Below are 25982 nucleotides of genomic sequence, written 5' to 3'. Positions count from 1 at the left end.
GCACAGATCAGACGGTAATACAAGCCCCTCAGCAGGTTTGGTGTGGCTTCTGTTTGACCTGCAGTCCCGAGTGAAAGCAGGAACAACAGGCGGTCAGAAACAGGTGAACAGTAAAGACCTTAGAAAGGCTAACCCTGAAAATCAGACGGAAACTGTGCTGCAGCTGGTGTAGTTCCATGCTTGAGCAGTGAAAGTGATTCTAAAAGAGTACAAGCCATGCAAAGAAATATGCACACGGGCGTGCTTTTCAATTGGTCAGTTGAAAGAGAAGACGTACATGTTGTGATGATTGATTATAAGGGGTCAGAACATATTATGGCATGGCATTTCTAAACAAGTAAAGGCAGACTTGGATATATTTGCCAATACTTCACCCATTATTTAAAGCCTTCAGTTTTGCAGCCATTATAAATGTTATTGTTGTTTTTTTTACTTGAGCCAGAAATTAGACAAGAGACTGGAGCATTAACCCATGCAACATTAGGCTTGTTTTTTCACAGGTTTTTGTTGTACTACACTTAAATTAGCAATTACACTCACATAGCATGGTCTGTTCACTGCAAAGCACACCCAAACTGTGATTAACCGCATACAGATCACCCATGATCATGATAACATGGAGTATGTTATGATCTTGTTGACTAAAAACTTGGCCGCTGTAGCTGATGTTCTGCACGTCAAATAAATGTCAAGGTGCAATTCATTATGGTCAGCTGAGTGGGGTAAAAAAGCTCCAAAAGAACTTGAATGAGCTGGAAACACCACAAGGTCGTTACAGAAGCCCTGTAGAGTCCAGGCCCCAGTGGGTTAGAACACCAATTTAATCATGGTGGCAAATTTGCTTTTAATTCAAAGATGGGGATGGTGCAAACTTTCAGTAATGCTTCATGGCATTACTTTGTTAATGTGGTGTCATGGTGGCTACATCACATATCTTACTATAACAATCATAGCGTATTTATGTCTGTATGTATCCTTTTTTCTCCTTAACTGGTGGGTCAATCTCAATGAAACTTTGCAAAAACACGTAAAAGAAGACAGTGTTAATTTCATCATGTCCCTGCAAATGATCTCTGTTTATGTTTGTTTCAGGTGTCATGTTCAACAGATGTGACCCGTATGTACACAAAAATTTGAATTCACAAAGCAATTTTATTCAACCCTTCACTGTTTTTTGTACTGCATACCTTTTTGAGGGGTAATGGGATCATTATAAACGGATATGATTTATAATGTAGTTTATCAGAGCTCAGTGCAAAACCACAGTTCACTTCTGTTGTAATGAGATTCAATCTGTCGGGCTCTCTCTCATGGTTTGGTCTCTCCCTTCAACGTGGGATTTTTTTCAAATCTTAGCATAATAAGCGTAGGATGGATGTATTTTTCAGTACTGAACTACAATCACGACTTCTCTTGTTGCTCTCTGTGTTCATTAATTTGATTTATATTGTTATGAAAAATAAAGAAAAACCCAGCTGCCTTGTCCTTGGGGTGTCTCCTCTTCTAGTTTTCAGAAACCATTCTTCAGTTATACTCAGAGTTTTCGCCATCAGTAAAAACTCAATAGATCTTTGATTGCATAGCTCCAGCTGAGTGGAACTAACCCCAAAGCTAATAAAATAAGAATACTTCAAAGGCATATGGTAAACAATAGTGAAACGTCATGACTGTAAAAATTATATTAAAAAGTTTACTCTGAAGGTCATTTTTTATGTCACTAGAATGGGATGAGTCATTTTATTTCAAACTCCATTACTGTACACGCAGCAGGTTAAGTGTTGTGTTTACATAAAGCTAAACAAAAGGGAAGGGAGAGCAGGAAAAAAACAGAAGAGCAATTTTCAGAAGTGGCAAAGAACAAGAAAACAGGAGAGGCGAACAATGCACTGAGGCTGACGGTTGGAGGGGTGACAGGTACAGAAGAAAGGAAGAGAATCTGAGACGAGAGGCTTCGCAGTGGAAAAAAGAAAAGCCAAAATGAGAACAGGAGAGCTGAGAACAGGAGGTTTAATGGACTCGATGGGAGAAAGAATAGAGTAGAATGAACAGAGCAGGTGGAGGAGGACTCGCAAGCAGGGTTAAGAACCGTAATGTTGAAGAAAGACTGTTTCTAAGCGTTTGATAAGAATTAGAAATGAGGCATGAGAATAAGAAAAATGAGGCCGGGAAGAATTAAAAAAGGAACTAGTAATGTAAAATGGAAAAGGTGTTAAAGGAGATAACAGGGAAGAATAATGGCAGTCATGAGGAGGAGTGAAGGTCAAAGGGAGGAGGAGGAGCGCTGACATGACGTCTGTGGGTTGAGAATCAAACAAATGAAAGGAAGCCTTTGAGATCCAAAGCAACAAGGAATATGTTTCTCTGTGTGTGTGTGTGTGTGTGTGTGTGTGTGTGTGTGTGTGAGCTGTGATGAGTGTGTCTTCTACAGATGATGAAGGAACCACGGCCTGAGCGAGGCTATGGCTTTGAAAAGACCGACTCGGCATTATCACTTAGTTCTTTTAACAAAATGAAGATGATAGTTCTTCTTAGATACATACACACACATACACAACATAAACTCACCAGAACGTATTATTTCCAAACTTGCTGTGATGCTGGTCACCATAGAAACTGAAAAAACAGTGCATCCTGATGTATAAGAGGAGGAGAGTGGGGGAAAGAGAAAAAGCAGTAGATCACAGTGCGCCTCAGAAAGAGGAATCAGCATCCAGGTTGAGACCTAGCATATCTTAGCTGACATAAAAGTTTCATTCTTAAATAAACCCTCTGGCTTAGTTTTTTTATATATATAGTTTTGTTGCGCCCCTCTCAGAGTCAAACCCTGGAGCTCCTAAAACCTGCATTTGCATCGAAATTAACATGTCAGCTTTTGACATTAAGTGTCCAGGTTTAAATACCTCCTTATGTTCTATATATGTCTTTTATTTGAAGAAATATTGTCTGGACTGTTCAGCCAGTGGATGTTAATATACAGCCTCTGAATGGTCCTACTTCCCCACATGAAGCATCACTGTCATCATTCTAATATGTCCGTTTTTCATTTTGCAGGCAATGAACCCTCGCCGCTGGGCTCGGTGGAGAGCTATAACCCAGTGAAGCGGCGCTGGGAGTACGTGGCGCCCATGCCCACCGCGCGCTGCTCCTCTGCTCTTCTGCAGACGACCAACATGCTGTTTGTAATTGGTGGAGTTTCACAGGGACCCAGTAATGCTGTGGAGGCCCTGTGCATGCAGGAAGCCGTGTGACACAAAGACACACACGAACACACGAGCAAGAATATGTGCAAACTGGCACTGATATTTTTCTTCATGTGCGTGAACAGAGACACAAACACATGAAATGGATCCACAGATCCTGCTTGTGCTGTTCTACCTTTATGTCCGGCTAATGGATTCGTCTAGTGCACCGGGCTGTGGGAAACTCTTTTTCACATTCGACAAACATTTTCTGACAGGAGCTGTGGAGACAGGTTGTGACATCTCTGGATGAATACAAGATTAAGGACATACAAGTGGACTACTGTGACTGGCAAGGACAGAAAACTGACAATTCTTTTTCTTTTTTTTTTACTCTGGGGAAATCAAAGGAAGAAGAAAATGAGCAAAAAAACAAAACAAAAAAACAGACACCGTGTCTGAAGAAATAACACGCCTTTGAACTATTGAGCATTTTTCTGAATAAAAGCAGGGTACTTTTCTGGATAATAAAGGAACATAGGGCCATATCTGAATATCTTTGTTGCTCTCCCCTACTGCTGCAACAGCAAGCTCAGACACTTTTCTATGACCTTAGAAACAACACTATATTGAGTTTTAGACAATTGAGGTTCTGAGAATACGAATGACTGTTTTGGCTTCTCACTTTTTTGGTTTGGTTTGTTTTGTTCTGTGTATATGCGTGTAAAGCAACCACGACCTGGTGTCACGCACCACGAGCAACTCATGCAGCTGCAAGCCCATCTACTTTCTACAATCAGACAACCACTGATGGATGTTGAGTCAGACACTGTGTTTCCTTCATTTCAGTTGAAAAACTGGCTCCGATTGAGCTTATCACCTCAATATGCTTCACATCTGTCCACCAGTGCATCACAGCAATCACTTCCAGAGCTACTTTACATTGTACCACGCAGATGTAGTTGATGGCAGAATAAATGTAGGGCTTTTCAAATGTGCTGCACAGAAGCATCCAGATAACCCAAATTTTTATTTTAACTTCATATCAGTGAGATTGCAGATACACTGGGAAGAGGATTTTACAATCGTGATTCTAGCAGTTTTATCACTCTGTAGGTATAAACATGTGAGGACATTTATGTATTTAGTTAAAACCATACAGTATTTAAGAATTAGGGTTGACATGAGTATTGTTGGACAGTTTCATGGTTTTCTATGGAAAGAAAAGTGATTTGAAATATGATGTTTGGGCGTGACAGAGCTAACATCATCATAGTTTTTTCTTCGCCACATGAACATAGATGTCAGAGTTGTCTATTTAAAGGTGTTTCTGGCAACAACAAAAAAAATCTGTCTTGTGAATATAAAATATTCATGTCTGTGTGGCTAAAAGGAAAGGAGACTGAAAAGTTTGTGGCTTGTAGAGGAAACAAAACTGAAGAAGTTCACAGAAAGTTTCTGCAGTCTTTTTTCTGCTCTTAGTCTGCATTTTCAGTAGGATCCAAACAATATTTTGGGGGCTTTTTTGCTTAAAAAACATAAAATATGCTACTTCTCGCATTATCGATTACATAAAATATAATTAGTGTATTTAGTTATCAGTGTTGGGCAAAATAGTTAGAAAGCTGTACAAATATAATGTGTAAATGTGTTTTTACCACTGGCTAATGTCAGCTAGCCTGCAATCTGTTAGCTAACTTGCAATCTGGCTTTATAGCCAGCAAGGATGATATGTGTGCTTATATGCTGATCTTGGTCTGCCTTCCACTGAAGGTTTTCCTTTAGTGTGTTCTGGCATAGGTCTGCTAGCAAGCTAGCAAGCTAGATATTTTGCGCAAAAAAAAGGCAAATTAAAAAGAAGCCTAAAAGTGCCTGAAGCTGCAGCTCTTCTGATGGCCAAAGGTGTTTTAATCCCTATAGAGTCCTATGTTAAAATGCCAGACAGCAGAAATAAACATAGTTACAGCCTTGTACAAAAAACATATATTTTGAAGACATAGCTTAATGACAGCTTTACTGTTGGCCAATTTTAAACTCACCAGTCTGAGTTAGATTAAGGGAGAGGCTCTCTGATTGACATCCTCTTGTTCAGCATTAGGGTGTACTAAAGGTAACTCTGTTTTATCATTAAGTATTTGGTTTTTAAAAAAAAATTCACAAACCAAAATTATCACTGTATTTAACGTCACTTTGAATTACAAATTATTTACTAATGCAGCAGGCTAACCAAGCTAACCAAGTTAGCAGAGGTTTGTTAGCTGATACTTTCCAACTCCACTCAAAAAACAAAACACACAAGAAAAACAAAAACACCCTCCATTATTTTAGCTTTTACCAAAATGGCTAAGATTAGGCTTAACACATAGATCATTTAAAAATGGTAACACCCGTCTCTTATATGTTTTCTGTTATAAAAGAAAGGACATTAATGGCTGACCACTATCCTCTAGGACTGGTAGTTTCCAATTATTCTTGGTCTCACTGGAATCTACTGTAAGTGCCGTGATTTCAACATCTGTAGCTGCTACAAACGTTTCCAAGCCACCACCAATGCAGTAACCTCATCAAGTCACACTGAAAAAGACAGATTTTAGATTGTTTGGGCAAAGGTGAGGCTTTGCGTTAAAGAGTTAATGGAGAAAGCTGCAGTACACAATGTTCTGTGACAGATGTGCTGACCTGCGGACAGGAGAGAGTTTGGGCAAGCAAAGGAAATCACTGTGCAGCATGTAGTCTCTACTGGTCTTTATGTATTCTGCTGAACCATGTTCTCCCATAATGGTGGCATTGCTGAATATGCAAACACAAATTCTGTCAGCAGCTTTTACTGTATTCATTTACTGTAACACAGCACTCTTTTAAGGCCTAGCAGGTTTGGTACTGAGAATTTTTAACCTCGGGTCTAAATTATAAACCTTTCTATTATAGCCATAGTAGGCAGGAACAGTAGTGAAGACACTAGAAATAATGGCACTAGCTAACATTAGTAGAGACACTAATACACAAAAACACTTTATATAACCCACCGACTATAATGACATGGTTTAACATTTAAAGATGATATTGATCACTTACATCCAGACCATTTGAAATAAGTGAAATATTGACTTAATCCGCAGAAAGACTTGGAGACACACAGGAGTAGAGGAAGAAAGAGCTGTCTCTGGCCCCCACAATAAGCTTTTATTCATACTAAGACACATGCAAACACACACACATACGTCTCCTTCATTGTCTTTCCACCTGCTTCATATGTTTTCTGGCCCACACCCTGGTGCACCATGCTAACAGACTCACGCATGTATTGCTGTGAGAGAGCACTGCAGGCACAGGGGCTCAGATGAGATGCCAGCTGACAGTCAGTTATTTTAGGCGCTGCACTGTGTGCACCTAATTGAGTACGTTAGGTACAAGTCAGAAGCTCATATATGCATGTGTGCACACACACAGAAAACACACCACACACACACCTGCTTGTACACAGAGCCAAGCAAGCGTGAATGCATGCATGGTCCGTCTGGATACATTTGTTTGGACGTTTGGACATTCTTTCTCAACAGCTCGGTTGTTTCAGGACTCTGTCCGTATGGATGCCTGGCCATATCGTGGATGTCTTTTGGAACAATGACTTTGTAGAATAGAAGAATTTGTAGAATTGGTAAAACGTGTATATTAACATGCATGTAATCTGCCCACATAGTATATGGTTGGCTTAAATTTAGGTCATAATTTGTCTAATTGGCCGTCTCGCTTGTTTGTTTTTTTTTTTTTTAAATATCTCCAGCTGTTAGTTTCTTTTTACACTTCTTCTTTGTCTTTTTTCACTACACTCCCATGCTCATGGCTACAGTAGCAGAAGTAACAATTAGCTGTCTTGACAGTTTACACAATAATCTTAACAAGGCTCAGGGAACATATGTGAACATATATGAGAGTAACTGACAGTGAGACTGGCCCTGTGATGGTTAATGGACATAAGCAGAGTTAATTTGGTTCATACTTTAGCTTGGGGGCAGCTGACACACAGCAACATTTGGAGGCGTTTTTCTGGCAACCTGCACGAGCTCTTGAGGAGCTATCAGTGCTTTTTATGTGGAAACAGCTGTTTGCTGCAGGTGGTAAGAAGGTGGAAAACAGCAGAAAGACAATCTGCTGAAAGAACCCCCTATTTAAAAAAACTAAAGCTAATTTATTGTACTTACATACCGTAATTTAACAAACATCTGTTTAACAAATCATAACAAAGCAGTCTGTACAGCATGTGTCACCATGTGTCCTTAAACCCCTAATTCAGATAGGGAAAAAGCCTCAGGAAGAAGACCACAGGAGGGGCTTCTGTTCAACCACAGGCAGATGTGAACCTGAAAATTTTAAAGGACAATCAGAACCCAGGATGGGTTTGCCTCTACAAGTGAAAGCTCACATTTCATAGCTATTTAGTTGCTAATAACAAATATATATCTTACAGTAGTTCTTTTTTCATTTTTTAAACGTACATTTTTTTCCAGTGGCAACTGAGCAACATTAGCATGCATTTGATGGGTTTTTTTTCAATAATTGCAAATTTCACCCTCCTTTTGTGTCTGATTTGGTCTCCACACATCCAAAGCTAAAACGGCCTGACACTTGTTTCATAAAAACAAGTGTCAGGCAGAGATTAAAGGGGCTAAGGGGTTTTAGCCAGCTTGGTGTCCTACAATCATGTTCATGTGTAGCTGTTCATGTGTATCTGCTTGTGGGAATGCTTGTTATTATGCCTGTGTGGGTGCATGTGAGCTTTTTTTTGACACCATGACACATTCACCATCTATTATTGCTTTCTGGAGGTTGTACAATGCAAGCTTTCTGTCGCTGCAGCTATTGGATCCAGTTTACCTGCCACACTGCAGTCTCCTGAGATATTCTGGGACTTTTCTAGAGCTAGCTCTCTCTTTTGGCCTGCGGTCTCTACTGGCATTTTAATAATAACAATAAAAAAAAATCTCCCACCTCTCTGACCTTAACATGGTATGATGGATTTACTGAGAAGACGTCTCATAAGTCTAGAATTTGTCCTTTGGCGTGAAAGTCTGTCTCTCTGGCTCTTGATGTGATGTATGTGCTAGGCTGTGTACTCACTGCAGTAAGATCCCTCTGCAGCATCTGACAGCAGGTTGAGAAACAGAACAAAAGATCAGGATGCTTCAGTACAGGTAGCAGCTAATTACGTGCTGTTCTGTTTTAGAAGACCATGAGCAAGTGATGCACAAGCATATGTAAATGTCTATGTAAATGTGTTCTAGCAATACAGGTTGAAAGCCAAAATGTATTGTGATCCTGCTTCTCATGACAGCAGCATTAATATGGTTTTAACTGGTAAGAGTTTCTACACGAAATGGCTCAAAAATCTTCAGAACCTGAGGCGTGAAGCAATTTTGCAACCAAGTGCCCGACCATATGACAATAATCATCCTACAGTACAGAGCGCTGCTGACAGGGAACTAATGCAAAACATTTTCAGGCAACAAATGAGACTCCCAGGGCCCCTCCCCCAACAAATTAAAAAGAAAAAGTTGCCTTGTGTGTCCTTACCTCTTAAAACTGCAGATACAGTATGTACCGTCTTCTCCACGACACATTCAGGGCCATGTTTTGGTAAAGGCAGCCTTGTGCCTTGCTTCACAAAAATAAGGCCAGCAGACTCAGGTTGGGACAAAACAACAGGGGTGCATTTTTAGCACAGTGCAAAGACGAGGGGTGGGAAATGCTTAAGTTACAGTGTTTCAGTTTGAATCCAATCAGAACTGTGTCATTTTTTCAACAATGAAAAGCTTCTCCTTTTTTTCTCTTTTCTTTTTTGTTGTGCGGGCAGCTTCAGCACGGATTCCCGGTTGCCCGGGCAACAGGGAACAATGTCAACACCCGCCGGTAGCATAAATGTGTTCGCTTTTACATTAGCATAGCATAGCCATGAGTTCTTTTTATTCTTTGTGTCTTTTGGAGCTGAACAAAAACCCCCAAAATAAAACCCCAAAAAAGCAAAAATAAAAGAAAGAAAGAAAAAACAAACATGTCTTTGATTAAGTGATCAAGATTAAATATGAGTATTTTTTTGTTGTTAATTGTTCCTATTTGTTCATTATTTTGGCTTCCAGTTGTTTGTCTTGTGGATTGAGGTCGTGAGGTGACAGATGTGTTGTAGTGTTGTCCAGATCTGAGCTGGGTTCCCCAAAGTGTTTGTCACTGGTTTGGTGTTCTTGCAAAGCTTTGCTTGGGCTGAAAATATATTTTAATAGACATACACAGACTAAAAAAATATATCTTTATTTTTTACCATGTGGGTCAGATGAGATGTGTAGAAGCACACTTTGTATATTTCTGACAAGGATACTATGTTTGTTGGAATATAAAAGCCTACAAAGGTTATGAGTACTATTTTATGAGTACTTCAATTTCTTGAGTGGGTTTCAGCGAAATGTAGAAAACATTCTGTGACTGAAACAAGATGCTTCTACTGTCACCATCTCGGAGACCACTGGCCTTTCAGTGCGTCTGTCATTTTCACTGCTCGGCATCAAAGTAGAAACTAGTTTGTACAGACATTTTGGGAAACACAAACCCAGAATCCACTCTCCTGTTCTGATCTCTCTCTCTTTCCCTGTACTGTGCTGTTTCCCTACAGTGATTGACAAAACCTGGTAAACTGCTTTGTGGTCTCAGTATTGCCATGTGCTCTGTATTTGCAAATGTGATTTGAGAGGCCTACTGAAAGTTACCGAATGTACTGAATGTGATAAGACAGAAGATGAGACGTGTGGACGGAAGCTTTCTACACTCTCCCAGGCATAAGTGGGAATGTGCAACAGTTAAATAGAACCTTGTTTATGCTGTACTGCTTTACACTTACAATGACAGTGTAAACATGTAGTCATAGAATCACACCATACATAAAAACTATGCACTTACATGGCTTCACCCTCAAGTGACGCTAACACTAGCTAGAGTCAGATATGAGTCCAATTCAGCAACAATTAAATTCAATGTCACAACTGTAAAAAAATACAAATATAATAGAGAAGTTTTACATCATAATATACAGTACTGTTTTATTAATTCAGGTTCACTGACCGACTTATAACATATTGATGTTATTTGATCCAAAGCCAGCCATAACATTCAGCGCAATCATTTAGGACTGCTGATAAGTAGTGTTTACCCTATGGCACCACATATTCACCCTTAAACACACTTCTTTATATGGTTGCTTGTTTCTTACATCCTCGGCTGCAGCTTTGCAGCCACACATACATGACAACAACAAGAAAACTCGTCGGGTCCGGGCATGTTTAATAGGGGAGGCGTGATGAGCTTATCGAGCTCAGGTGTGTCTGCCTCCCCCGCAGCTGCACCGTGAACCATGCCCTGCCACACCCTATTTTACACATTAAATTATTTTTCTCATTATGCAAGTGCATAAAAAACGCTTTGAAGTTAACAGTCAAAATAATATATTGGAAACCAGCAAGTAATTTAAATGGTTGCCATTAATGTATAAATTAAGGGAACACTGGGATCTCACATCAGATGATGATGAGATGATGAAAAATGCTTTGTCCCATATTTGAGTAACTATTTTGTAAATATTTTGTCAATAATCATAATTATGTGTGTGTGTGTGCATGTGTGTCTGAGAATGACATATTCATAAAATTAATACTCTTTACAGATGTACTTGGTGTTGATAACAAACACGCTGTAGACATAAGGTTATAATTTATTAATAATGGTCTGAGGAAACCAAAATCAACCCGTTGAGAGCTCCCAAAAATTTAAATTGTTAAAATTGTTGTGTTAAGAGTGTTCCCTTAATTTTTTTGAGAATTGTTTATGAAAAGAAGGCCTCGCTTTGTGCCGTCCTAGTGGCAGCCTGTTGTAGGATGATATATATATATATATATATATATATATATATATATATATGTGTGTGTGTGTGTGTGTGTGTGTGTGTGTGTGTGTGTGTGTATATATATATAAATGAAAACACATTTAGACATTTAGCACATTTTAGAAAAGGTTTAACTTACCCTGCAGATTTGAGTTAAGCCAAGTGACCTAACTGCCAGAAATTAAATTTTACATCAATTCCTAATGTCAAACTTGAAATCATGTCCTGGTGTCTTGCTCAATTTCAAACAAAATGTAACATTTACTAGAAAACAGATCACTTAATTTTATTACCTAGTGGGGACAATCTGTAACTGTTTTTCATAATTATAAATTATAATGAATTAAATAACATTTTTTTCAAAATTGGCTGTTGCTAATAGTTTAACAGTTCAGAGAACTGTTCATTAATTAGTTAAGATTTAAATGAGAAGCTAGAGCTCGAGTTGGCTAACTTAGCTCAACATAAAGACTGGAGGTCAGGGATAATGACTAGCTTGGGCCTTTCCAATTATTGGTGGCTGCAAAGGAAAGCTTATTTAATTTGACTTTTTAACAAATAGTAATTCATTTACTGTAAATAATTTCTATTCATAATATTTCTGCCCTTTGCCAAGTAATAGCTTAAGGTCACCCCTAACTGTATTTGAACCTTTCTGTTCTGGTACAAGTCAAACAAAAGAGTCTCAGAATGTTAAACTAAAGACAGACACTCTTTGTTTCTACTCTTTATGCTAAGCTCAGCTCTCTGGCTTTAGTGCCACTGTACACAAAGTGGTATTGATACTCATATCAAACATACATTTTATTGATTTGCTCACTCTGACTGGACTCATACCTCTGACTGGGTTAGCCTATTAGATACGTTAGAAACAACCATAACTAGTCACTTGAGGGTTAAGTGTCACACAAGAGGCAGCATGTTGTATTGTGATAAAGCTAATGCCAGGTGCTTATTCTGCACCACACATGTACAAAGTTATTAAGAAATTATTTCTTCTACTTGATAATCCCTCTAACATCAAACAAGATTAGGCTACTGCCTGTTTACAGGAGGAGGAGTGTTTCCTTTTCATTCACCACTCACACAGAAAGATAGAGGGCATACGCCGGCATTACTTTTCTTGTTATAATTCTGGTTATAATGATGAAGTAATCTTGGTGGTATTCATTGTTGTGGTTGTTGTTGTCACTGTAATAGGTCAATGTAACATTGCAATGTGTTTTAAAGTAATGGTTGGGATAAAAACACAGTGAATGAGATTGTATTAAAGAGCTGAGAGAAGTACGAGGCTAAATTAGCTTAGGGGTGATAGGATCGTGGATGTACACAGGGAAAGGCTGCCTCCCCTCACCAAAGCCTGCCAGACACATTCTTACACCAACAGATAAAATCAGTGGGTTTTAAAAATGATAACAAGGATTAACAATGAGTTAGAGCACAATCCATCCATCCTATTAACAGCTGCATTACTTTGGCTAATAACTCAATAATGACAGATTACATACAATAAGCTTTCCTATCTTTCTGAGAGGAACAATAATACAACCAGAGTTACTTTGACTTTTATTCTTCCATTCCTTCATTCCTAATTCATGCTTTGATGATGAAGCCTAAAACGAATAATTAAAAAGTTGGAGCCATTCAGTGATATGAGCAGATATGGTTTTGGCTCTTGTATCACAAATGTTGTTACACATTCATTGGTCAATGACTTGTTAATCACCAGTCAAGCCGAACCATTGAGCCCTGTTTATCTTCTTTTCTGACTCAAATTTACAGAAAACCCTTAATTATGAATTTAGGATGACTTGAAACTGGCGACCAAAGCTGCTGCCTCCTGCTGGCCATTGGGAAAAAGGCAGGTTTAAGGCATTTCTATACTGGCTTCAGTTTTCAGACCTTCTTTTATATATAGTTTACCAGTATTTACATTTTGAATTACACCAACCGATAACAGTTTGCACCACACGCCTGTTCTGCATGCACTATGGGTGTATCTTTGTTCAATCTAAATGATCATTTTGCTGCTATATCTTTAACATTTAGCATTATTTGGGTGTCTTGATTTGACGTGCTGTACATGTAGCTGTAGCCAAAGTAAATGTGACTGGCAGGCTTTGGTTTTCAGACCGAGTAGTTGCTGTGAATCCAGTGCAGTAGTTCAGTGCCTATACTAAATGTGAGGTAGTGCCTCGACTATGAATCCTGTTCTATAATAAACATTTTTGACTTGCTGTCTGATTCCATACATCCTGTGTACCTTTTTTTCCCACCCTCCACCTCCCTGTCGGACTCCAGCTCTAAGATAATGGTGTTCATCTATCTCCATGTGCCTGTTTCACTGGCTGTCTCTTAAGAGGCACATTGGGAGCTGTCGTCAGAAAAAATGTCACCTTATTCATAATAGATGACGCTGACTTCAAAGCCCACTTCAAATGCAGCTTGTTCATGAAGCGCTTCTACAGAGTGTGTGGAATACAAAAAAAATGACTTTTCTCACAGTGATACTAGATGTCTGATTTCAAAGTCAGGTGCTTCCCCACATCAACCTCATTCCTTCAAACTATCGTCACATTGAGTCCTCGTCACAGTAAATACAAGGTGGAGTCCTCAGGAAATAGCTATGAAGTTATGATTGAGATGATACTTTCACCGTATGTTTTATATCTTTAGTTGACTACGAAGCATTTCAGCATGTTACGTAGCAAGTAATTGGCTGCACCGTGACACCGTCACTTTATCATACTAATTGAAGTTTGAGGTTGTATAAATGCTTGTGCATATATGTGGGGTTTGAAGTGAAACATTTTGGAGTGAAAACATGCTTAGAGGCATTAATGGCTGTTTGCTGCAAATAGTACAGTTTACAGTGATAACAGCTCCAATATCCACTCACAACTTTTGAAACTGCAGGTCCTTGAATTTATATGAACGTAATTTGAAAGCTGCTTTTCATATCTGACTTTTTTTCCCTTTTCCTTTTGTTTTTTTTTACCAGCTGAAATGACTGAATTGGCTTTTGCTATTAACCCTCTCGAGGCAGGCGTTGCCGATTTGCAACAGTTAAAAACTAACAACCTGATTACCCCACATACATATTTTATGAGTTTTTTTTACTTAGAAGTACCACTGCAGGACTTGGTTGTGCATTAGCAACTAAAACTTAATTTGAGCCTGAGAGGGTTAAAAAGAAATCCTGTACTTGAAAACAAAACACAGGCATTAATTTGCTTTGTTGGTAGCTGTGACTCAGATAGAAGAGTGGGTAGACCACAATTAGAAGGTTGTCGCATTGATCCCTGAGTCCTCCTGTCCAGGTATCCTTGGGCAAGATACCTGATAGTTGCCCCCGATACTTCCAACGGAGTGCGGCAGTTAGAAAGGCACAGATAAAGGTTTACTGGTGAGTGATATTTCTGGGAGAAAGTGCTTTGAGTGCTCAGGTGAGTCAAAAGGGGCTATATCAAACACAACAACAAGTCAGGTACCAATTTTTTAACTTTATGATGACTTAAGAAAGAAACAAAGTTTGTTTTAAATTTTTTCAACATATTCATTCAGTGGTAATCTTTATTTTTTTGAGTTTCTTTTTTAGTGACATGATCTTCAGTTTTGATGCTGAGGAAGTTAGACATTAAATTTCAGATAATCTGCACACTGAGGATCAAACATCACCTTTCTTCTGTAGCCAGCTGGGTTTTTTTTTCACAAGTTAACGCTACAGTGAATTGGCAGAGCTACACTGTAACAAGTTTTAAGTATAATTAGTATGCGTATGTTAGACAAGCTGTGGTTAAGGGTAGCTCAGTACCCCCCACTGTGATATGTCTTTTTAAATCTGTAGTCCAGTCTCTCAGTCCCATGCTTTGCTAATCCAGCATTGGGAAGCATCATACTCAGTGCAAAATAAACCAGTGAGGCAGCATGGGTCACAAAGTCATTTACTTCTTGTTTATTCTGTGATTAGTGTTTATTTTATGGGAAAGTATATAATGTGGTATCTTTTTACATTCCAACAATGTTATATTTATACTCTTGTGTGATTCTAGAAAGCAGGTCTTTTCCTAGCTCCAGAAGAAAAGGATAAACACCACTGCATTCCAGACTCTTTGACACATTCCAGCTCCGTCTCATTCTTGGAATGTCAAATGCTGCTGTTTTGTCAGAGCTCTCTCACGGATGAGCACAGTGTGTCCTTTGCAATCAGTGTTGTGCTGCTCTGGGTTAGGGTGACAGTGAGACAGCGCTCAATTTTAACTCATGATATACAGAAGCACTCACTGCTATTACACTTAAACCATTTTTTTTTTCATTTTGCAGGTTTAGTGTTGTAAAATATTGAAGCATTTTAGCAGAACCCATAATTTCTTTATAGACCTAGTGCCAAAAGCTTACCGAATAGTTTTCAGTGCTTAATCCTAACAGCATGAACCACAACTAAAACTCTAATGAAACACAAAATGCAGAAAACAAAAGTCCCAAATGAGACATTAGACCCTTATCTTACAAACCAGGATCATGTCAAAACATGTAATAGATATGCCGGTTTACCATTCTTTGAAGAGACAAAGCATGAAATGGACACACATGCAGAAGTTGTAGTAAGCTGCAGTACCAACAGAGGGAGACATTTTATTTCAAGCCAGGATTAAACTAATCACAGGCTTGCGTTTAAGTAGACATTACTAACACATTTACATGTAAATACATATAAGCGACCTAGCTTAATTTTTTCAAACATAGAATGTCCTTCATACCCAAACAAATTTCGTTGTATAACTACAATGACAATAAAGTTCTTCTTTATCTTATCTTATGTTCATACCTTCCTCTATCAACTTTCCTCTCCCTGCTGGTAGTGCAACTCCTGCATGCATGTCCATTTCACCCTTTGGAGAGGCTAAGCTTGAAGGACCAGCACGTCTATCACACGCTTTGTCACGATATCAGGTTGTACCTGGCACATCCTGCTAATGTAGACAGTCCTGCAAAATGAATCATCATGTGTGTGATATTGCAGGAGAAAGCACATTTATTACCGTGTGCAGATGGTGCTTGTTGAAGCACCATCTGCACACAAAGGCAGTATTTGACACCCTAATGTGCAACACATCATCCTAGGGCCTAGGATGACAGTGTTACATTCTCACTTCCATCTTATATACTGATTCCGGGTCAGGATTGCATGATTTCAAATTTCATACACTGGGAATCTTTTAAAACACTGTGCTGTTGGATTTAGGCAGAATTTAGGCAGGAAAAAAACATTAATAGAAGAATTAATATAAGAATAAGAATATATATTTATTTCTTAACACATGATTAGATAAAAAAATATCCGTGGTTCAGGATAAAATTTAACACTTACCTTATAGTTGTTACAAAGCAAACAAAGCTTGGTAGTGAGCCTCTCTCCACTCCTTGTGGACGTCTCTCATCTGCAACAAGTTGCCACTTGTCAGCATTGATAAAAAGAGACAAATTAACAATTTATGAATTCAGCTTTTTTAAGGTGTGGACCAAAAAGAAAATTCTTTAAAGCTATAAAAAGCTACGGTCAGTGTTTCGATCAACTGAATGCTCTCCAGGCACAAAGGTACATTTCCAAGATTAGATATTGATTTTTCTAAGCAATCACAGTCTTTTGGAAGTGATCAAGCCAGATAACACCTGGTCACAGAAAGAGATGCATCAATTAAAAAACAACTTTTAATTGTGTGTGTGTGTGTGTGTTTTGAGAGGTTTTTTTATTTATTAATTTTTTTAATTTTTGTTGTTTTTGTTATTATTTATTATTTGTTCTAGGAAAACAGAGAAGTGTATACCACCCTTAAGCATTTAGCTGCCACAAATGTAATACTTTGCAAACATGTATAACTGCCATAGGCAAATACCAGTGACTGTGTATAAAAGATGGATGTAGCTGAAAAGTAAATTGAATGCTGAAGTGCCTCAAACCTGCATTCTTTCCCATTGGCCATGGGGGCAACTCCTGTGTTTGCAAAAAGAAGCCCCAGTTTGTGGGAAAACAGCTCTGTGACTTCAGTAAATACCCTGTTGGTAGGTTTATGATCCCAATCACTAGTTCAGATCTTATTGGATCTTATTTATTTTCTAAATTATGGTCCCAATTGAGGCAGCACGGTGGCACGGTGGTTAGCACTGTTGCCGCACAGCAAGAAGGTCCTGAGTTCAATTCCAACATCAGGCCGGGGTCTTTCTGTGTGGAGTTTGCATGTTCTCCCCGTGTTTGCGTGGGTTCCCTCCGGGTACTCCGGCTTCCTCCCACCGTCCAAAGACATGCAGCTTGTGGGGATAGGTTAATTGGATAATCAAATTGTCACTAGGTGTGAATGAAAGTGAGTGCGAATGGTTGTCTGTCCCTGTGTGTTGGCCCTGCGACAGACTGGCGACCTGTCCAGGGTGTACCCCGCCTCTCGCCCTATGACAGCTGGGATAGGCTCCAGCGCCCCCCGCGACCCTAAAAAGGATAAGCGGAAGCGAATGGATGGATGGATGGTCCCAATTGCAGATTTTTTTTTTTTTTTTAAAAAGCACATAAGCAGTTATATGTTTGAAAAGTTATGGACAGATAATTGGTATCCCTCTGTTTCTCAGTCAGATACGCCTCCTTCAGATTTCAGCTGATACTTCAGTGCATCTGTGGTCACAGACCAAAACAAACAAATGTGTCCTCAAGCAACCATGCAATCATCTACCAAATATTTGAACTCCAAGACAACATCAACCACCCCCAGAAGCAATGGATTAGGTAAATTGACATTTTCCCTCTGCCATCATGACTTCTGGGGATATACGGTTAGATAACAGTGACAGCTGAGAGGAAAAAGTGAAAAAAGAAACACCCCCGCAGAAACTGCTGAACCATTGTTAGCAGAAACTGACTTGAAGTGCGGGGCAATTAGACTGATGAACGCATCTCTCAGTTACTTTCAGCTGGCATGTATGAGACGTGGAAAATTTTAGGAAATATCCGTGCAGCTCTTTATGGCCTTGTGTGAGCTCAAGTCAAACGCAGTGCTAGGCTGTACAGTGAGAGATGCAGAAATGATTCGTGGTAATTAGCAATCAAAGATTAATGATCATCCTCTCATTTGTTTCACCCAGGAGTCTGGTTCGACACACATAGGTAATTGGACTTTTTCCAGTAATGTCATATAATGGCAATGATTTAAAATGGTATCCTAGATGCTTAAGATCTCTGCAGGGAAACTGGGGATGAATAATGCACAAAAACACAGTAGGAACTCACGCCAGATATGAATTACGCTGTAGATAATGATATCTAGATGCAAGAACAAAAATAATGAGGTTTTGTTCTCGTGGGACATATAACATGCTGACTTTGTTAGCTGTTTGGCTACTGCGGCCTTATTATTTTTAGCTCTGCAAAAAATAAAACCCCAAAAAACTAAACAAACACACAAATACAAACACACACAAAGCAGATAAACAGCAGGAAATCATGACTCTGGGTCTGATGAACATGCTGGCAGAGTGTGGAATTCTTTCATCCAAGACACGCTGTTATTCTTTCCCAGCAACCCACGGCATCATGAAGCTATTTGTAACAACTTTGTGGTACAAGGCCTGGCTGCTCTGCTCATACAAGCAGCATATACAGGTCACATAGCTGACAGATTGTACAAGGCACCCTGAAAAATACGGCTGCAGGTTCTGCATACATCAACTTAAAAACATGATATAAAATCAAATATTTGGTCATCAGGTTTGATTTGTATGCACATTTTTAATCACAACCTCTTCTGATTATTACCTCGGACACTAGAGTAGAAATACAGAGTACTGAACTTTGGTTTTCTCTACTGTAAGTGTACCACCTGCAAGTTTAAAAAGAAGTTTCTGGCAAACAAGATACACATTTGGCAAATTAGTCCAGGCAGCAAAGTCCTTCAACAAGCAAGTCTCATTACTCGGCAGTCAACTCAAAACACTTCTGGGAACTTATCTGGAGATTTATTTTGAAATGTTATTTATCTTCATTGCAATCACAGTGCTCACTGTAACAGAGAAACTGTATGTATAAAATAACCAGACAAAGCACTCCGAGAGCACAAACCTCCACCGAGGCACCAAATAGGCAGTATTTACTTTTAAGGGAATGGTTTTGCATTTTGCAGAAGTTTGTTTAGTTTTCTTTGTTCTTTTTAAATGTAGTACAGTGAAACTCAGCGCTCAAATCTGACAGAATTTGGATGCATAAATCATTCACTATATGTCTATATGTTGTCAGTACAAACATCAACAGTTACAAACAGTTTGAAATAGCACTATATAGCATTATTGTCATTTTGACCTTCAGATTAATCTATAAGCCTTGAAGGAGCGCTCAGAGGTCAAATTTATATCAGAATCAGAATTAGAAAGACAATTAAGATACAACAGAGCAGCATGACGTTGAAGATAGGGACAGGGCATAAACAGGCAATAAGAGTGAGATAATAAATACACAGAATATACAATATATACACAGCTTTAAAATTGCACAGTTTTAAAATTAAAGTGACTGAAATCATACTGTCATACTTTCCATATGTTGACTGTATGCAACATAATATCATAGTTTCTAAGTTATAAGGCTTTGTGTCCATTTTTGACCAATAAATCATTGTGTTGACCTTGGAGACCTTGGTTGATGTAAAGCAAATTTTAATGATTTGTTAGCGTGACCCCATTTCACATTACTACAGTTGAATTCATTCAAAATTTTTCAAGCTATGGTGTTTAAAGACAGAATGATACACACAGTACTCAGATTTTCTTTGTAGCCATTGCCACAAAGTTTCACGAGGCAGCATGCCATCCTGGAAAACCTTAAATTGCTTTCTCTTTGAGTGTACGCTTTTGAGCATAATTTAAGTTAAAGTCCTCTGTCACCGTACCATCCAGCTCTTCCACACATTTGTGGCTTCTTCAGACTTTATTTTCATTTTGTGGAAATGAAGAAGTTTTCTAATCAGCAGGAGGCTGATTTGGTGATTGGGGACGGTGATGAACAATGACTGGTGAGACTGAAAAACATTTACCTATTTAAAGTGTTGTGAGTGCATATGTTGGCTGGCTGGGACACAATGGGAAACTATCATATGCCACCTTTAAGCTGGGATGTTATACCCATTTTAAATCAAGGGCCACATTGAACTTAAGTAGGCCGGACTACTGAAACTTGTTGTTACTTTAATGATGCTTAATTACACATTTAATCCCTAAAATCTGAACATAAGATAAAGATTCAATTTCAACAATACATCTTTTTTCTGTTTTTTTTTTTTTTATCATGATTTTCATCACTTTATGATCATCAACACAATAAATGTGTAAAATCACAGAAATAAGTTCTGGTAGCTCACTAGCCAGGTTTTCCTGTATTTATAAAACAAAGTTTTCATTGATTGATGAAAATGTTCTTTTTTTAAACCTAAATTTCTATGAAAAACAGGAACTTTTCTGTTATATAATTGTTCATCTATTAGCTGCCTTGTTGTGGGGGATGTCTTTATCAGAAAGAAAAGCTGTAAAATGTATAAACATACAGTTTAGAGTCCAAAAATGTATGCCCTCCTTCATATTTTCCAAAGGCGTCCAGCTGTCTGGATTGGAGTCTTTGCCAGGCTGATTCTGGCCCCTGGGCCTTATGTTTGACATCCCTGGTTTAGCTCTTTTTCTCCAAATGCTCTTCACAGGAACTCCACATCTGACCCCAGGCAATGAATTCAGTGCCAACACCCTCTCACTTGGGCCAACCAAAACTAAATAAAAAAAGCTTTTCCATTGCTTTTCATTGTGAGGGACTGCATAGTTAATAACACACAATATTTAAACAGTTGCAGTGTAGCGCTGTCTATGTATTTAATAACACAGGGCACATCTGATGCAGGATTCAGTTTTTCAGGTAGAGCGCAGTGCAGCTCTCACTGCAGCTGCTCCTACCCTCCCCAACCTGCAGCACCATATCAGGACTTCACAAGCAGCACTATCTTGAACCCTGCAGGTGCAGTTACAAAGAAAGCCTTACAAAACACGATCCTCTCCTCTCTCTCTCTCTCTCTCTCTCTCTCTCTCTCTCTCTCACACACACACACACACACACACACACACACACACAAGCCCATTCAGCTATCCTAGTGAGGACCTTCATTGACATAATGGTCTCCCTAGCCTCTTTTCTTTCTTTTTCTTTTTTTCTTTCTTTTCTTTTCTTCTCTTTCTCTTTTTTCCTTTATTTTCATTTTTTTCTTGTTCTTTTCTTTTTCGTTTTTTCTCTTTCTTTCTTCTTTTCTTCTTCTTCTTTTTTCTATCCCCTAACCCTAACCATTAAAAATGAATGCCTAACCCTAACCCTTCCCCTAAACCTAACCATAACCTAATTGTAAAACCACATTTTGAGCCTCAAAAAGGCCTTCAAACTTGTGATGACCGGTGAGTGTGTCCTCACAAGTGACTGTTGGTTCTCACAAGTATAGTAGAACACAGATTTCAGTCCTCACAAAGATAGCTAGACAGGAACACACACACACACACACCTGAGAAGTAATATTATGTGTGTATATTCAGGTTTTTAGAGACATCTGACAGAGAAAGGCTGTTCAGTTATAGAATCAGGAAGCACAGGCTGCCCTCTGCTCCTCTGGCTGCTCCACAGACTCCAGATAGAAGTTGATTAAGAGTTTGTTCTCAATTTCACCGACATCCTTTATCTTTGGCTTCCATTCAGAGGCAACTGTGTTCCACCAGGAAAGAAAAGCAACTGCTTTGGGCATCAGGCCAAAAGGAAGTCGCTGACAAACTAAACCACAGCAGTGGTAATGTGCATGTTTTCAGTGACAGTTGGTGAGGGAGCCTCGCTTGACTCCGCTCACTCCCACTACAAGTTAAGTATCTGTTTAAACAAACGTAATGGCAGATAGTTAACAATTACAATAATTTCCATCAACAAATTGATGGGGGAGCAGTAACATTGCATTATTTCTTTTGTTTACTTTGACATTTAATATTAATTCGCTAAGCTAGCAGAGCAGCAGTGGTGTGTCCATCTCTGCTGGCTGTCATGTTACCAAGTCTTCTGTGCACTACACTTGTTAACATAAGTAGCAGGCTGAAAGAATGTAGAAGCGAGTAGTTACAGTATTTATACTTATTACCAGTTAACTTGGTCTGGAGAATCTAGGATGACACTGTTTTGGAGTTCACTGATAAAAGTTGTGTCAGACAGACATAACTGTCAAGGTGAGAATACCAAGTTTTAAAATTTAAATGACAGGAAATTTGGACATGTGCTCTAAGTTACTAAGGTGTATTGGTATAAATTATTGTGTTACAGGTACAGGTTCCATCACATCAGCTTAATCCTCTGTCCTGGAACTGCTCGACGGAGCCTTGAACCACCACTGTTTCCATGGTTTAAGTTTCCAAGCTCTACAAGTGCAGACGTCATTTTGTTTCCAGGATTTTAATGTCTGTATAAGTAAGTAAACTACGTATTTGTGTTTAATATGCTTCTAGCAGTAAATGTATCACTGTTGTATCAGAAAACCTTTTATGAAATCTGTTAAGTCGATCCAATGCCAAGCTGTTATCTAAACCCGCCATCTAGTGGTGAAGTTGTGCAATTACCAAGCTCTTCTGAAAGCCCTGTGGTTTCCTGTTGTGATTCTCAAGAAATCATCCACAAAGTAGAAGCTCAGAGGTTTGATCCTTCAGTCCGAATGTCATAGTTTCTTTAGGGAAGAGGGGATAGCATGCACCATCTTATATAAGCTAACATTTTCTTTTCTACTGAAAACTTTACTCCTTGAACTGTAGTGGAGTTGTATTAAAGACATTCATAGTCCAGGTCAGGTACGTGTGAGTGTGAGGTGCCCACCTATAAACCCTGTCAATGAAAACTAAATTAAGCAAAGTTTAAAAAAAAAAAAATACACGTGGAAAGGAATTGTTCAGTGTTTAACTGTTTTGCAATTGTGAAAATAAATCAGATTTTTTTTATGCTGATCTAATTTCCAAATTTTAACAACATTTCTAACTCCTCAATAGCTGTCCTCAATGCCTTACTGATCCAACACAGTCATTTTTCTTATTTCCATCTCTGCACTTTGGTGAGAGTATAGACACCTGCAGGACTCAATGATGTGATGAACATTTTTACCTGAGTGTTTTTTTTATGTCTAAATCAGGCTCTCTTTGTGTCCAAGAATTCTACAGTTTAAGATGTTTTCAGTATTAAATGTAGTCTTAGTACGTTTATACAAGTATAGGATTTAGGATAGGTACTTCTCAAACCCTAATGCAGCCACAGGTCGACATCAGTCAGCTTTCTGCACTTTCCACCTGATCACATCTGTCTTTCTCTTTCCTCTTTGGATGGGTTTTATTATTAGAATCAAGTTAAAAATGAATAATGTCAGGAGTTTACAAAGTCATGAATATTTGTTAGATATGGATCGAACTCAATAGGGCCTCACTTGCCCTTTAAAAAATTAACTACAGGTGAGTAATAAAGTAGACCACTAAATATTAATGGTAATTTACTGTACAATAACAATATCTTAATTTTAGATTGTTTTATTATTGAAAGCCAAGATGAAATTAATTAATTAAAGTAATTTCACTAAACCAGAGACACAATTTTGGTAGAAAAAACAGTTAATAAACTTGCCTCCATCCAACTCACCATGGTTGGATGGACTTCAGACTGGACCCTGGTGCATCATGGCAGACGTCGTGGACAATCCAGGGTCCAGACTCCCTACCGAGGGATAGCCCATGCACCGTCCGCTAATGATGTGTCAGTCGCGAACGAAACGGTGTGTTCACACATGATAGACGCGACCAAAGCGCGCCAGACGCCCCTAGCTTGACGCGAACACATTCGCACCTCGAAGCATGTCCAACGCAAGTGGAAATGTGGGAGAAAGTAGTCCCAGACGGTATGTGTGCAAGATGACAGCTGTCGATCTGAAGAGAGTCTCCCTTCTCTATTTACTGTGGAAAGCAGAGCAGTGGCGTAAAGGACGTCCTCGCCATACCTGGGTCCATCAGGTCCTCCAGAAGCGTGAGCAGTTTGGTGAGTTTCACCATTTGCTCCAGGAGCCGCGTCTGGATGACGGCCGCTTTCAGCGGTACCACCGTCTTTCCATCGCCCAGTTTGAGGAGCTGCTGTCCCGCGTTGGTCCAAGCATCGCCCACCTACACACCAACTACAGGCGCTCAATCCCACCTGGAGAGCGCCTGTTCATCTGCCTGAGGTTAGTAAAAGTGTTTAATAACGGTAGTCCTTTATTGATACCTGTGCTAATATATGCTAAACTATCCGTTTATACACTGAAAACATGGCTGTGGTATACTATCAGTGAATGCCGTCGGTGTTTACTGATAGCAAACTGTGGTATGGAGACGACTGTTTATAATATTTCTAGTGATACTCAAAAGGTCTCATCAAGTCCTGATTTAATTCGATTTATGCTGTTATCAGTGTTTGCAATGATAGCATGGCTGTGGTGTCATATCAATATATGCTCTCGGTGTTTGCTGATATCAAACTGTGGTGTGAGGACCACTGTTATAAAGTCCTTCTTTTTTTTAGACCTGGTTTAATTCTGTTATAGAACCAATTGAATATTTGTATATAATCCCTGCAGCTGTCAGACTCTATAGCAGGGGTCACCAGCCTTTCTTAAAACTGAGAGCTAGATAAAATTGTGAACAGTTTGGTTCATCTTTAGTTATATGATAAGAACAATTCTATCTTGATATGCTATATCTTATCACAGGTTAGGTCTGGCCTGGGTCATGTAGCAGCCAACAACTCCTCCAGAGAAGCTGTCCTGGTGAGGGAGAAGTTCATTATCCACTTCTCGGCTGTCATGGTCCGCAGCCCACGCCCACGGGTGTGGCTGTGGACTCCACACCTGCATCCCATCCCAGGCGATCATCAGGTGGACTATTTAACCCGGCTCAGCCAGCTGCTCCACGCCAGTCCATTAGTCACCTTTCAGTGGTAACGTGGCCCCACGTGAAGGTGGTTGTGAAATTCTGACTTGCTTTAAACAACGCTAATCCTTTCCTTGTGTGCTCAGGTAACCGTTCGGCGTGTTTTGAGCCCTCACCTGCCTGTCCTCCTGGAGTTCGGATCACCACCGGTCTTCATCTCCTCTGTTTTCCCTGGAGCTCTCCTGCGGACCCTCACCCCTCACTCCGGTTCCCACGGCCCAGCCTTGATCGTAAGATTAACAACTCTCCCCTGCTTATGCTGTTATTTCCCTGTTCCCCAGTAACTCTCTTCCTCTTTCTGTTGCAGCCTCCCACAGTCCCGACTACGGCGTTCCTGAGTTGTTTATCTCCCGGTCCCTTGGTTTTCCAATTAATCAGCGTGTTTTCCTTCGACCCTTCCGGGACACACTTAGTTAAAAATAAAGTTTATTTTGCGTGCACCTTGGCGTGTTGTCTCTGCTTCTGGGTCCAGCCTGTGTGCTGAACTCCGGTTTGTGACATCGGCGGAGGGAGCAGTGTCTTGGCAGACAAAAGAATAGCCCATTTGAAGTCCCAGCGACTTCCCCACAATGGGGAAAAGAAATGAGAAGGCTGCTAATAGATTTTCATTTTCAACATTGAAAAAAACAACAGGATATAATCAGATGGGTTGTGATTACCTTTAGATTACCTTGTGATTACCTTTAGTAAAGGTAATCACAAGGGAATTCAAGTGAGTAAAAAGCTATCAGTGCTTGCTGTACATCTGTTGCTACAATTACATGTCTGTGGGTGCAGCAGCGGAGCGGAGGGACCAGGGACTGGGGAGCCAGGAGAAGCAACAGGGGATGGTTCTGCTGCAGAAT

General features: G+C 39.5%; 1 protein-coding gene across 2 annotated transcripts in view; it reads left to right on the top strand.

Moving 5' to 3' along the window:
* Positions 1 to 5270, top strand: part of klhdc8b (kelch domain containing 8B) — a 225985-nt gene extending 220715 nt beyond the window's left edge. For both annotated transcript variants that reach the window (XM_006804065.2, XM_035913509.2), the window contains one exon: positions 3052 to 5270. In XM_006804065.2, the coding sequence (XP_006804128.2) occupies positions 3052 to 3248 (197 nt within the window). In that variant the 3' untranslated portion in view covers positions 3249 to 5270. The remainder of the gene's footprint in view (positions 1 to 3051) is intronic.
* The last annotated feature ends 20712 nt before the right edge of the window (positions 5271 to 25982 follow it).

This window comes from Neolamprologus brichardi, chromosome 20, assembly GCF_056152115.1.
Source record: "Neolamprologus brichardi isolate AB-2024 chromosome 20, ASM5615211v1, whole genome shotgun sequence".
NCBI lineage: Eukaryota > Metazoa > Chordata > Actinopteri > Cichliformes > Cichlidae > Neolamprologus > Neolamprologus brichardi.
The sequence above is the reverse complement of the archived record's forward strand: the minus strand, read 5'-3'. Positions and strand labels throughout refer to the sequence as shown.